The sequence below is a fragment of the Spermophilus citellus genome (genome assembly GCF_964194105.1).
Source record: "Spermophilus citellus genome assembly, chromosome: 3".
Lineage (NCBI taxonomy): Eukaryota > Metazoa > Chordata > Mammalia > Rodentia > Sciuridae > Spermophilus > Spermophilus citellus.
This window is the reverse complement of record NC_138184.1, coordinates 50,606,570-50,621,615: the sequence shown is the minus strand read 5'-3', so window position 1 is coordinate 50,621,615 and position 15,046 is coordinate 50,606,570. Positions and strand designations below refer to the sequence as shown.

General features: G+C 39.4%; 1 protein-coding gene across 9 annotated transcripts in view; it reads right to left on the bottom strand.

Annotated features, from left to right (window-relative positions):
- Window positions 1-780: 780 nt before the first annotated feature.
- Window positions 781-15,046, bottom strand: part of SFMBT1 (Scm like with four mbt domains 1) — a 143,276-nt gene continuing 129,010 nt past the window's right edge. For 8 of the 9 annotated variants that reach the window (XM_081284124.1, XM_081284122.1, XM_081284123.1 and 5 more), the window contains 4 exons: window positions 4,476-4,654; window positions 4,055-4,300; window positions 2,625-2,753; window positions 781-1,450 (listed from right to left, as the gene is read on the bottom strand). In XM_081284124.1, coding sequence (XP_081140250.1) covers window positions 1,310-1,450; window positions 2,625-2,753; window positions 4,055-4,300; window positions 4,476-4,654 — 695 coding nt within the window. In that variant the 3' untranslated portion in view covers window positions 781-1,309. The remainder of the gene's footprint in view (window positions 1,451-2,624; window positions 2,754-4,054; window positions 4,301-4,475; window positions 4,655-15,046) is intronic. The other variant, XM_081284119.1, reaches the window with a different exon arrangement.

Genomic DNA, 15,046 nt, shown 5'->3' with positions numbered 1-15,046 from the left:
TTCATGTCAATGTGAACTGAGTCCAAAGAAACACCTAAAAGAATACTAAAGTGAGAATCCTCAGACTGTAAAGTACATTCAATTTAAAGGTTTAGGCAAAGAAAAGCATATATGTGGCTAAGCAAAGAGATTTCCAGACTCCTTAACTACCTCTCAATCTTTATCCTATCACTGAGGACACTCCAGCAGGAACTCCATGCTCTGTGTCACCCCCAAAATCACATTTGTTCTTTGTGCTTCTACACTATTTACCTGGAGATACCTAGAAAGCATGGAAAATGGGCTTTACAGAGGATTCAAAGGAACATCTACTGATTCACACAAAGGACTCTAGGAATGAAACAGAGGTAGACAAACAAATCTAGAGAAAAGTAAATACAAAATAAAAGCCATTTCCATCCCTCTGAGACCTAATAGGGAGACAGCAATTAAACTGAAATACCAACAATGCTTGTAAGCCTACTTAAACACAGGTATCCAGAACTGGGTCAAGATAAAAAAACAATGACAGCAGAGTTCTTAGGGCAGGTCAGTTAAGAAACTGGTTTAAGTGTCCATACAATGTTTTTAAGAAAGCAAACAGTGTTTTTTTTCTCCTTCCAACTTCTGTCATAGTATTAGTGTTCACGAAGCTTAAAAATGACATCATACAAAAAACCTCATTCATGGCTGTAAGCTCAATTATCAACAGAGGTAGTAAACAAAGGAACTCTTAAGAATAGATTTTAAAAATGGATCAAAGTGTGACTATACATTCAAAACCCTAGAGCCACATAATCATCCCCAAAAAGAATTGTTTTAATTTTAAAAAGCTTAAAAACACAATGACAATGAAGCACTGATGTGCCTTAGGCAGAGTCCCAAATCAGTGCTGACTTAAAGCTATGTCCTCTCTTTCCAAGAAAGAGAAAGCAGAGAACAAAGTTCAATCTACAGTGGGAAGGAAAGAACAGAATGAAAAGAAACAACCACATCAGTGCCATCCAGCTGTCCAGATAATTCTTTGTTTTCAGGCTACACCACTGGAAATGCTTATTCTTCTTATGAGTTTTTTCCTCACAACCTTTATTTTTTTAAAAAACTGTAATCTGCTGAACATGAAATGTCCACATTTCCAATGGCAGGAAAGCCATTTTTGTGCCGTTTTTGCTTCCTTGGTATGGGTCCTCCTTCCCTGAAAGTGCAAAGAGAGCAAGCCGACACCTGCAGGGCCCAGAGCCCCAGGACTATTTCAGCTCTACTTCAAGAGCAGGGCGAAGGATTTGCTGCATTTGTGCTTCAAAGATCCAGCTTACTTTGGTTGTCCTTCTCAGTTGGCAAACTGCTCATAAAAAGCAAACTTGATCCTTTCTATGTGATGGCAAAGCTTGATGGCAGGGCCCAATTTTAAGTCCATGCACTCTTGAACAGTGGGAAGGGTAAGGAGCAACAGGGCCTGCCCATCAATTTCCTGTTAAGGCATAAAAATGCAAATTATCTATGATGTGCACATGAATGGCAGCTTGAGCATGACAGCCCCAATTCATTTTGGTTCTATCAAAACCAGAGTCCCTTTGTGCTTTCCCTTCATTACCTTTCCCTTTACACAAGTGTCACACATCTCCTTTTAAGTGGCTCCAATGTCCTCCACCTAAAGAAGCTTCAAAGTGGATAAGAAATTTTACCATGGATGAAAATCCATTCTATAGAGCCTCTGCTCAGCAGAAATTCATTTCAGTAAGCTGTTGAACCCTGTTAACTGGCAACTAACTGTGCTAAAAGAAATATCTTTTTAGAGGGCTCTTTCTCAATCTGAAACAAAATATTAACTATAAACTTTAATATTCTCCTACTTTGTAACATTCATAAAAACATGATAAGCTCTTCAAAGATGTTCAGTTTTGAATAACTCCAATTATCAAAACAAAATTTATTTTAATTAGGGCCAACTGTTTGTTCTGGTTTTGGTTTTTTTTTTTTTTTTCTTTTTTGTGGTACAAGAAATTGAATCCAGGAACTCATGCATGCTGGGCAAGCACTCTACTACTGAGCTATATCCCCAGCCCATATGAACTACTTGGGTTTCAGGAAATCTACCTTAAAACTGATTGTCGCTGGGCTGGGGTTATGGCTCAGTGGTGGAGCACTTGCCCTAGAACATGAAGGCACTGTTCGATCCACAGCACCAGATTAAAATAAATAAATACATAAATAAACAAACAAACAAACAAAATAAATGTATTGTGTCCGTCTACAACTAAAAATATTTTTAAAAAAACGCTGATTGTTACTTTACAGCTTGACATATGACAAATGGTATTTTTTAAAATAAGCCAAATCATTATTTTTTTAAAAGATGAGAGTTAAGCAAGGCTTGCTTGATTTCAATCCATTTAAATACATGGGTAACAAAATCAAATTTCTGAGAAAAATGGAAATGCAATGAAAATTTGCTTCAACCATGAAGCAAGTTAGATAAATAACTTCTAATCATCTTTTTTTCCTCCCCAAACGGGAATTAAAACAATGCCTTAGTTTTGGATCAAACATTTTTCCTAAAACTTGTAAATAAATTGTTCACTATTATACAAATAGTTCTTTGCTAAAAGACAATATTATTATAGATTACAGGTATCTGCAATTACCTGGTCTAGGAATATTCTTGCTAATGGAGCACAGTCCGTGGATCTGATGAACCGAACGACATCTGCCACGCTCCACTTCAGGGGGTTACTATCCAAATGAAGCCTTTCAGCAACTTCAATCCTTATTTCCTTCATTCCCCACAACAAAATCAAACCAAAAGGTGTAAGAGCTATTTTATCTGAAAAAAGTCTCTCCATAAGTTAATAACCTTTCAAGACAGGATTTAAAGTGATCTTAGGACATGATTTCCTCCAACAAAGATGGCAAAACCCTACATGCATTAGATACTCAGGAAATTTATAATATAAATTTTATCTTATTTTATTTTCTTATAACACAACATTATCAAAAAGGAAGAATTCATCTCAGAGTTTCAGCACAAATAAGTGGGACAATTTAACAGAAAAAAGTTTTTAACTCTCCTATTTGTTCTTGGTCTATTTCAGCTGTTCTCTGCTAGTGTACTAAAGTGAATGGGATGGTATTTTCAATGAGAAGGCTAACCAAATTGTCACAAGAGACCTTTTATTGCTCTTGCTCATGGTACATTTTAAAAAAGTAATCCATTTTTAAAATAATAATTCCCCACCATCCCAGCACTGGGGTGCCGGGCTATATCCCTACCCCTTTTTATTTTGAAACAGGGTTTCACCAAGTTGTCCAGGCTGGCCTCAAATTTGTAATCCTCCTGCCTTAGTCTCCCAAGTTGCTGGGATTACAGGCAAAACAATAAAACAATAACTAAATTGCAATCTTATCACACACACACATACTTTATATAATATACATATATGCATATATTAAGTATAGTAAACAAGATAGCTTAACCAGAATCAAAAAGATAAATAACTATTTCTACAAAAACCATACGTATTATGAACATATTAAAAGGCAATTTTCCTGGGCTGGGGTTGTGGCTCAGTGGTGGGGTGCTTGCCTGGCATGTGTGGGACACTGGGTTCGATCCTCAGCACCACATAATAATAAATAAAGGCATTATGTCAAACTACAATAGTTAGGGGAAAAAAAAGGACAATTTTCCCTAAATTAAATGACAGGCTCTAAAATAAACTAGCAATTAAGTTTTTTTAACTTAAGCAGCTGCTGAGAGATTGTGCCCCTCATAAATAGATGACCTCCTCCAAATAATACTTGAAACACATGTAAATCACTGCCTTTGGAATCATTAGCTTGTATTAAAAGAAGTGGAGGGCTGGGGCTGTAGCTCAGTGGCAGAGTGCCTGCCTTGCACTTGTGAGCCACTGGGTTTGATCCTCAGCACACATAAAAATAAACAAATAAAATAAAGGCATGCTGTCTAACTATAAAAATTAAAAAAAAAAAAGAAGTGGAATGCCTGCATCATTAACAATTAGATTCTAGAAGAAAATTAAAATGGGGAAAAAAAAAACATTTTAAACAATTGTACCTTTGGCGAAGGAGGTTTATTTTCATCATCAGAAAATGAAAAAGTGCGAAGTTCTCTTTTTCTCCTTTGTCTGTCTGGGGGCAGTGAAGTGGATATCTCACTTTGGGTGGGAGAAGAGGAGCATGATTTTTTTTCGGACATTTCTGACTCTTCCTGTAGCTCATCCTGCTGCTCAGATGTACTGTCCTCACTTAGGGAATCATCATCCCCTTCATCTGCATCATCTTCATCTTCACCCCCACTTCCCTAGAGGAAAAAGAGACAAGTCTCATTGAAATTCAGGACAAACCAGTTCCTGGACCACAAAACCATCTTCTATTGGCTACAGATCTGAATTAGAACTACCTGCAGATATTCTTTCTGTGTTCGAATTATAAAGCAGTGGCTGCTAGAGATGATGGGTACATTACAGATATCGTACCTGGGGTGAGCCCACTGGGGTATTATCAACAGATGCAGAGGAACGTTTCTTCTTATGAACAAACACATTTTTCCTTCTCTTTCTCCTCTTACTGGCTTTTTTCAGGGCACAAGCTAAGTTACTATGCCCACCAGGGGGCCTTCCAATTCTTTTATTTTTCTTCTTTCCATAATAGTGTGCTAAATGTGGATGATAAAGAAAAATAAAAGTTGCTTTATTATTGCTATGCACCTTAAAACCACAAGAGAGTTTATTAACATAGCAGTAAACAGGTATAGTATATTTGACTGAGGCTTAAATTCCATATAGTGGAATAAGGAGATAAGTATTTGATATAATTAATACTGACAGGTGAATCAACCTGAATAATCCTCTACATATCAAGATATAGAACATCTTCATTAACCCAGTCATTCCCTCCCAGAGCAACCACTATTCTAATTTCCATGATGACAGATTAGTTTTATATCTCTATGGAACCATACAATAGGTAGTTTTTTTAATATGTGGCTTCTTTTACACAGGATAATGTTTTCGAGTTTCATCTGTTATCATGTATACAAATTTATTCCATTTTGTTTGTGAATAGCATTCCACTGTAGAAATGTACCAGTTTATCTACTTTCTTATTGATGGGTACTTGGGCTGTATTTGGGTTATGAATATAATTTGTTTACAATGAACATTCATGTACAAGGCTTTTAATGCACATGTTTTCATTGCTTTGTATAAACACCTAAAAATATAGTTGCTGGATCATAGAGAGGACATATCATTAACTTTTTAAAAAATATATTTATTTTTTAGTTGGACACAATACCTTTATTTTATTTATTTTTTATGTGGTGCTGAGGATCAAACCCAGGGCCTTTCATGTGCTAGGTGAGCATTCTATTACTGAGCCACAACCCCAGCCACATATATCATTACTTTTAAAGAAGCTACTAGCTTTCCAAAATGGATGTGTAATTTTACATTCCCACCTGCAAAGTATGGGAGATTTAGGTGTTCTACACTTTGCCAACCAGTAGTAGTATTGTCAGTCTTTCATTTCAGTCAATGTAGTGAGTGTATAGTAAGTTCTCACTTTAGTTTCTATTGTTTGTTTTTGTCTTTTAAAAGCTACTTTTATTAGCCGGGTAGCAAACACCTGTAATCTTAGCTACTCAGCAGGTTGAGGCAGGAGGATTGTATCTTTAATGCCAACCTGAGCAATTTAGTACAACTGTCTCAAAATAATATTTTAAAAGTGTTGGGGATATAGCTCTGTGGTAGAGCACTTGCCTAGCACACAAGAAACCCTGGGTACAATCCCGAGTACTGCTAAATAAATAAACAAAATATATTTTCTTGTTAATTGACACACAATGATTGCACATATTTGTGAGGTACAGTATTTCAATGCATGTATACAATAAGTAATGATCAGATCAGGATAAATGGCATAATTATCACCTTGAAGATATATTGTTTGTTATGAACATTCAAAATCCTCTCTACTAGCTATTTTGAAATACACAATTAGGTTTTGTCAACCATAGTTATGCTATTGTGCTATAAAACATTATAAGTTATTGCTCCTATCAAACTGCATCCCTATGCCCATTAGTCATCCTCTTTCTATTCCCCTTTGCCACACCCTTATTCAGATTCTGGTGATCCCTATTCTAGTCTCTATTTATATGAGATCAGCTTCTTAGCTTCTAAATATAATTGAGAACATGCAATATTTGTCTTTCTGTGCATGATTTATTTCCTTTATAGTATCTTCCAGTTCCATCCATGTTACTACAAATCTCATTGTAGTTTTAATTTGCAAATTTCCCTGATGACTAATGATATTGTACACTTTTTCATGTGATTATTGGACATTTGTATATCTTCTTTCTTGAAATACATATGCAAGTCTTTCATTTGTAGTTTTAAACTGTTTTATTTCATTTTTAATTTTACTTAAAAAAATTTTTTTTGGTTCTGTGGACTGCATGCAGGGTCCTCACTCATATGCTAGATAAGCACCTACCTCTGAACTACATCCATAGCCCTTTTTGTTCCTAAATATTTTACTGAGATATAATTCACCTAACATAAAATTCAACAGTTTAAAGTGTATATAATTCAGTGATTTTAGTATAAATATGTTGTGCAATCATTACCACTTTTTAATTCCAAAACATTTTTTTAAAATAATTTATTTATGAGAAGAGGGGAAGATGGCGGCGAAGGGAGTGCATCACCCCAGTGCGCCGCGTCACTGTGCGGGAGAAAGACGAGGTGAAACAGCTGAAGGCTATCTTGTTGGGAATTTCCAGTGAAATTGAGGTGCTCCAGAATCTAGTGGACGGATTTCCATTGCGCGAGGTTCGGCTGTGGGGGCTCGGTCGCGGGCGATTTCTCCACACGGAGGGTCGCATTGCCTGATCTGCGGACCGCCCCGCAGCTAGAGTCTGCGGCGCGCGCTGCGAAGCGGCGAGGTGCCAGAGCGGGAGTGCAGCGATGCGGATTCTGGGGGCTCCTGCCAGTGGTGCAATGGCCATGCTTAGTGCTGAGTTCCGGCTTTGAGACAGAGGAGAGAAGCGGTCCAGTTCGAGTCTCACACCGGTCGGACCACGGAGGAGGACAGCAGCCGCCATCTTGGAGAGCTGATGTAATCATCCCTGTTTTCTACTGATCTCAGCTCATTCAGCTACCGAACAGGTGATTTCAGGCTGGTATTTGCCTGCGTCTCGCAGACAGATCGCTCAGGCGCGGGGCTGGAGAACCTGTGGAGAATACTCCTTGGGGCTCGCTCCTGGCAAGGCGTGCGCCGGGCTCTGAGCAGCCGGATTCTGGTTCCCCGGGCTGCTTTGGCCCAGGGTTGGGGAACCTGCGGAGACTGCGTGTTGAGGCCAGCTCCAAGTGGAGCGTGCGCTGAGCTCGGGGTGGCTGGGCCCTGACTCCCGGAACAGTTTTGGCCCGGGGCTGGGGAACCCGCGGGGGTCGCTCCTTGGAGCCTGCTCCTAGCGGAGCGTAGCTGGGTTCGGAGAGGCCGGGTTCTGGCTCCCGAAGCTGCTTTGGCCCAGGGCTGGGGAACCTGCAGTGACTGCTTCTCGGTCCGGGTCCTGCTGGGTGCTGTGGGGGCCAGGGGGGCAGAGTGGAGCTGCCGCCTGTGCCCAGAGCAGGCCAAGTGACCTGCCGGCGTGGTATTACGTCACCCCAACTGCAGCTGGGGCCGAAGAGAGTAGCAGCCCACGCCTAGAACAGGACCAGTGACCTGACGGCGCGGTAGCCAAGTCACCCCATTTGGAGTAGGGGCTGTGCAGAGCCGCCGTCTGAGCCTGCAAGATAGGCAGACCTGCGACCCACTGGCAGGACAGGCCCGGTAGCCTGCCAGCGTGGTGGACAAGTAGCACCTAGGCAGTCACGTCACACTGGTTGGAGTGGGGGTGGAGCAGAGCCGACGCCCGTGTCCGGAAAAGGCCCAGTGACCCGTTGGAGAGGCAGTCAGGTACCCCCACTGGGAGTGGGGGCTAAGCAGAACTGCCGCCCGAGCCTGCAAGGTAGGCAGACCTGCGACCCACCGGCGGAACAGGCCTAGAGGCCTGCCAGCGTGGTAGACACATCACACCAATTGGAGTAGGGGCCGAGCAGAGCGGCCGCCCACATCCAGATCAGGACCAACGACCCGAGGGCGTGGTAGTTACGTCACCACAATTGGAGTGGGGGCAGAGCAGAGCCGCCACCCGCACCTGCAGGGTGGGCAGACCTGCGACCGACCAGCATGGTACACAGATCACCCTAATTAGAGGAGGAGCACAGCCACTACCTGCCCTGCAAGGGAGATTTCCCAACTATACAAGAGCAATATAAATAAATAGGGGGAAAATTTCAAACACACAACAGTTTCACCAAGCAGAAAGAAAGGCGAGCAGTATGAAAAGACAAGGAAAGAAAGGACCACAAGAAAGGACCACAAGCAATGCAGGTCAACTCAACTTTAGAAGAAGTAATAGCTGCAACAGATGGAATGTCAGATAAAGAGTTCAGGATATACATGCTTCAGATGATCTGGCATCTCAAGGAAGACATGAGACAGCAAAATCAGACAATGAAAGATCACTTTGACAAGGAACTACATAAACAAATCCAGGAAGAAAAAAGATCAATTTCACAGGGAGATAGAGGTAATAAAAAACAAACAAATAGAAATCCTAGAAATGCAGGAAGCAATAAACCAACTTAAAAACTCAATTGAGAATACTACCAGCAGAGTAGATCACTTAGAAGATAGAACATCAGACAATGAAGACAAAGTATTTCAACTTGAAAAGAACATAGACAGCTCAGCAAGTCTGCTAAGAAACCATGAGCAGAACATCCAAGAAATATGGGATAACATTAAAAGACCAAACTTAAGAGTCATTGGGATACAGGAAGGCACAGAGCTCCAAACCAAAGGAATAAACAATCTATTCAATGAAATAATACGAGAAAACTTCCCAGACTTCAAGAATGAAACAGAATCCCAAATCCTAGAAGCCTACAGGACGCCGAATGTGCAAAATCATAAGAGATCCACACCTAGACACATTATAATGAAGATGTCCAACATACAGAATAAGGAGAGAATTTTAAAAGCTACAAGAGAAAGGAAGCAGATTACATTTAGGGGTAAACCAATCAGGATAACAGCTGATCTCTCAACACAGACTCTGAAAGCTAGATGATCCTGGAATAACATATTTCAAACACTGAAAGAAAATGGGTTCCAACCAAGAATCGTGTATCTGGCGAAATTAAGCTTCAGGATGGAAGATGAAATTAAAACCTTCCACGATAAACAAAAGTTAAAAGAATTCGCAGCTAGAAAACCATCTCTTCAAAACATCCTTGGCAAAACATTACAGGAAGAGGAAATCGAAAATAACATGGAAAACTATCAGTGGGAGGTAGGACAGTAAAGGGGGGAAAGTAATCAAAGAGGAAAACAAATCAGGTTTAGTAACATTAATAAACAAATATGGCTGGAGGAACAAACCATATCTCAATAATAACCCTAAATGTTAATGGCTTAAACTCACCAATTAAGAGACACAGGCTAGTTGAATGGATCACAAAACAAGACCCAACAATATGCTGCCTACAGGAGACGCATTTGATAGGAAAAGATATACATTGACTGAAGGTGAAAGGTTGGGAAAAATCATACCACTCATATGGACTGCGGAAACAAGCAGGAGTGTCCATACTCATATCTAATAAAATAGATTTCAAGCCAAAGTTAATCAAAAGGGATAAAGAGGGACACTACATACTGCTCAAGGGAACCATACACCAACAAGACATAACAATCATAAATATATATGCCCCAAACAATGGTGCAGCTATGTTCATCAAGCAAACTCTTTTCAAGTTCAAGAGTCTAATAGACCACCATGCAATAATCATGGGAGACTTCAACACACCTCTCTCACCACTGGACAGATCTTCCAAACAAAAGTTAAATAAGGAAACTATAGAACTCAATAACACAATTAACAACCTAGACTTAATTGACATATATAGAATATACCACCCAACATCAAGTAGTTACACTTTTTTCTCAGCAGCACATGGATCCTTCTCAAAAATAGATCATATATTATGTCACAGGGCAACTCTTAGACAATATAAAGAAGTAGAGATAATACCATGCATCTTATCTGACCATAATGGAATGAAACTGAAAATCAACGATAAAAGAAGGAAGGAAAAATCATGCATCACTTGGAGAATGAACAATAGGTTACTGAATGATCAATGGGTTTTAGAAGACATCAAGGAGGAAATTAAAAACTTCTTAGAGTTAAATGAAAACACAGACACAACATATCGGAATCTATGGGACACATTGAAAGCAGTTCTAAGAGGAAAATTCATTGCTTGGAGTTCATTCCTTAAAAAAAGAAAAAAACAACAAATAAATGATCTCATACTTCATCTCAAAATCCTAGAAAAAGAAGAGCAAAACAACAGCAAAAGAAGTAGAAGGCAAGAAATAATTAAAATCAGAGCTGAAATTAATGAAATCGAAACAAAAGAAACAATTGAAAAAATTGACAAAACTAAACGTTGGTTCTTTGAAAAAATAAATAAAATTGACAGACCCTTAGCCATGCTAACGAAGAGAAGAGGAGAGAGAACCCAAATTACTAGCATACTGGATGAAAAAGGCAATATCACAACAGACACTTCAGAAATACAGAAGATAATCAGAAATTATTTTGAATCCTTATACTCCAATAAAATAGAAGATAGTGAAGGCATAGATAAATTTCTTAAGTCATATGATCTGCCCAGATTGAGTCAGGAGGATATAGACAACCTAAACAGACCAATAACAATAGAGGAAATAGAAGAAACCATCAAAAGACTACCAACTAAGAAAAGCCCAGGACCGGATGGGTATATAGCAGAGTTTTACAAAACCTTTAAAGAGGAACTAACACCAATACTTTTCAAGCTATTTCAGGAAATAAAAAAAGAGGGAGAACTTCCAAATACATTCTACGAGGCCAACATCACCCTGATGCCTAAACCAGACAGAGACACTTCAAAGAAAGAAAACTACAGACCAATATCTCTAATGAACCTAGATGCAAAAATCCTCAATAAAATTCTGGCGAATCGGATTCAAAAACATATCAAAAAAATTATACACCATGATCAAGTAGGATTCATCCCTGGGATGCAAGGCTGGTTCAATATACGGAAATCAATAAATGTTATTCACCACATCAATAGACTTAAAAATAAGAACCATATGATCATCTCGATAGATGCAGAAAAAGCATTCGACAAAGTACAGCATCCCTTTATGTTCAAAACATTAGAAAAATTAGGGATAACAGGATCATACCTCAACATTGTAAAAGCAATCTATGATAAGCCACAAGCCAGCATCATTCTGAATGGAGAAAAATTGAAGGCATTCCCTCTAAGATCTGGTACAAGACAGGGATGCCCTCTCTCACCACTTCTGTTCAACATAGTCCTCGAAACACTGGCCAGAGCAATTAGACAGACAAAAGAAATTAAAGGCATAAAAATAGGAAAAGAAGAACTTAAATTATCACTATTTGCAGATGACATGATTCTATGCCTAGCAGACCCAAAAGGGTCTACAAAGAAACTATTAGAGCTAATAAATGAATTCAGCAAAGTGGCAGGATATAAAATCAACACGCATAAATCAAATGCATTCCTGTATATCAGCGACAAAGCCTCTGAAACGGAAATGAGGACAACTACTCCATTCACAATATCCCCCCAAAAAATAAAATACTTGGGAATCAACCTAACAAAAGAGGTGAAAGACTTATACAATGAAAACTACAGAACCCTAAAGAGAGAGATAGAAGACGACCTCAGAAGATGGAAAAATATACCCTGTTCATGGATAGGCAGAACTAACATCATCAAAATGGCGATATTACCAAAAGTTCTCTATAAGTTCAATGCAATGCCAATCAAAATCCCAACAGCATTTCTTGTAGAAATAGATAAAACAATCATGAAATTCATATGGAATAATAAAAGACCCAGAATAGCAAAAACAATGCTAAGCAGGAAGTGTGAATCAGGCGGTATAGCGATACCAGACTTCAAACTATACTACAGAGCAATAGTAACAAAAATAGCATGGTACTGATACCAAAACAGGCGGGTGGACCAATGGTACAGAATAGAGGACACAGTAACCAATCCACAAAACTACAACTATCTTATATTTGATAAAGGGGCTAAAAGCACGCAATGGAGGAAGGATAGCATCTTCAACAAATGGTGCTGGGAAAACTGGAAATCCATTTGCATCAAAATGAAACTGAATCCCTTTCTCTCGCCATGCACAAAAGTTAACTCAAAATGGATCAAGGAGCTTGATATTAAATCAGAGACACGGCGTCTGATAGAAGAAAAAGTTGGCTATGATCTACATACTGTGGGGTCGGGCTCCAAATTCCTCAATAGGACACCCATAGCGCAAGAGTTAACAACTAGAATCAACAAATGGGACTTACTCAAACTAAAAAGTTTTCTCTCAGCAAAAGAAACAATAAGAGAGATAAACAGGGAGCCTACATCCTGGGAACTAATCTTTACTCCACACACTTCAGATAGAGCCCTAATATCCAGAGTATACAAAGAACTCAAAAAATTAGACAATAAGATAACAAATAACCCAATCAACAAATGGGCCAAGGACCTGAACAGACACTTTTCAGAGGTGGACATACAATCAATCAATAAGTACATGAAAAAATGCTCACCATCTCTAGCAGTCAGAGAAATGCAAATCAAAACCACCCTAAGATACCATCTCACTCCAGTAAGATTGGCAGCCATTATGAAGTCCAACAACAACAAGTGCTGGAGAGGATGCGGGGAAAAGGGTACACTTGTTCATTGTTGGTGGGACTGCAAATTGGTGCAGCCAATTTGGAAAGCAGTATGGAGATTTCTTGGAAAGCTGGGAATGGAACCACCATTTGACCCAGCTATTCCCCTTCTCAGTCTATTCCCTAAAGACCTAATAAGAGCATGCTACAGGGACACTGCTACATCGATGTTCATAGCAGCACAATTCACGATAGCAAGATTGTGGAACCAACCTAGATGCCCTTCAATAGATGAATGGATAAAAAAAATGTGGCATTTATACACAATGGAGTATTACTCTGCATTAAAAAATGACAAAATCATAGAATTTGGAGGGAAATGGATGGCATTAGAGCAGATTATGCTAAGTGAAGCTAGCCAATCCTTAAAAAACAAATGCCAAATGACTTCTTTGATATAAGGGGAGTAACCAAGGACAGGGTAGGGAGGAAGAGCTTGAGAAGAAGATTAACATTAAACAGGGATGAGAGGTGGGAGGGAAAGGGAGTGAGAAGGGAAATTGCATGGAAATGGAAGGTGTTCCTCAGGGTTATACAAAATTACATATAAGAGGGGCTGGAGATATGGCTCAGCGGTAGCTCGATAGCCTGGCATGCGTGCGGCCCGGGTTCGATCCTCAGCACCACATACCAACAAAGATGTTGTGTCCGCTGATAAATAAAATATTAAAATTCTCTCTCTCTCTCTCTCTCTCTCTCTCTCTCTCTCTCCCCCACCTCCCTCTCTCTTAAAAAAATTACATATAAGAGGAAAGGAGGTGTGATTCTAGATATTAATTCTTGTGCCACTTGAATCAAAGTGTGAAATCTGATATATCAAGAACTATGTAATGTTTTGAACAACCAATAAAAAAATTAAAAAAAAAAAGAGGAAAGGAGGGGTAAGAGAAGAATAATACAAGTGGGAGAAATGATTTACAGTAGAGGGGGTAGAGAGAGAAAGGGGGGGGAGGGGAGGGGAGGGGAGGGGAAGGGGGATAGTAGAGAATAGGATAGACAGCAGAATACATCAGACACTAGAATGGCAATATGTAAATCAATGGAAGTGTAACTGATGTGATACAGCAATCTGTATACGGGGTAAAAATGGGAGTTCATAACCCACTTGAATCAAACTGTGAAATATGATATATTAAGAACTATGTAATGTTTTGAATGACCAACAATAAAAAAAAAATTTTTAAAAATTTATTTATTTATTTATTTTTTTTGCGGATACAACATCTTTATATGTGGTGCTGAGGATCGAACCCGGGTCGCACACATGCCAGGCGAGCGCGCTACCGCTTGAGCCACATCCCCAGCCCCTCCAAAACATTTTATTTTCTTTTTCCCTCCTTCTCACCTTCCCCTGGGAGTGAAACTCTCATAACATACAAATGACTATTTAAAAGTATATAATTCAGCTAGTCGAATTGGCACACATCTGTAATCCTAGCTACTTGTGAGGCTAAGGAAGGATGATCTCAAGATCTCAGCCTTAGCATTTAGCAAGACTCTGTCTCAAAAAAAGAAAAAAAAAAAAAAAAGGAGCTAGGAGAATAGCTTAGTGCTAGCCCCTGGGTTCTATTCCCAGTAACAGAGGGAGAAAAAACCTCCACAATTCAGAGGTATGTAGTATATTCAAAATGTCAAGCAGCCACCGGATGTGTCATTTTAAAATTCTCCTTTTTATTATTAAGTTGTGGGATTTAATATATTCTGAAGAGAAGTTCTTTGCTGGATATGTATGTTACTTTTAAGTATTTTTTTTAGTTGTAGATGGACACAATATCTTTATTTATTTTTATGTGGTGCTGAGGATCCAACCCAGTGCCCCACATGTGCAAAGCAGGCACTCTACCACTGAGCCACAACCCCAGCCCCTTTTCTTTTTTTAAAATAGTATTATTGCTGGGTGTGGTGGCACATGCTTGTACTCTCAGTGGCTTGGGAGGCTGAGGCAGGAGGATCACAAGTTCAAAGCCAGCTGCAGCAACTTAGTCGGCCCTAAGCAACTTAACGAGACCCCGTCTCAAAATTAAAAAATAAAAAAAGGCTGGAGACATGGTTCAGTGGTTAAAAGCACCTGGGTTCAATCCCTGGTACTTGCCCACCCCCGCAAAAAACAGTACCGAAGAGCAAAATTTGGGGATGGGGGGTACCGGGGATTAA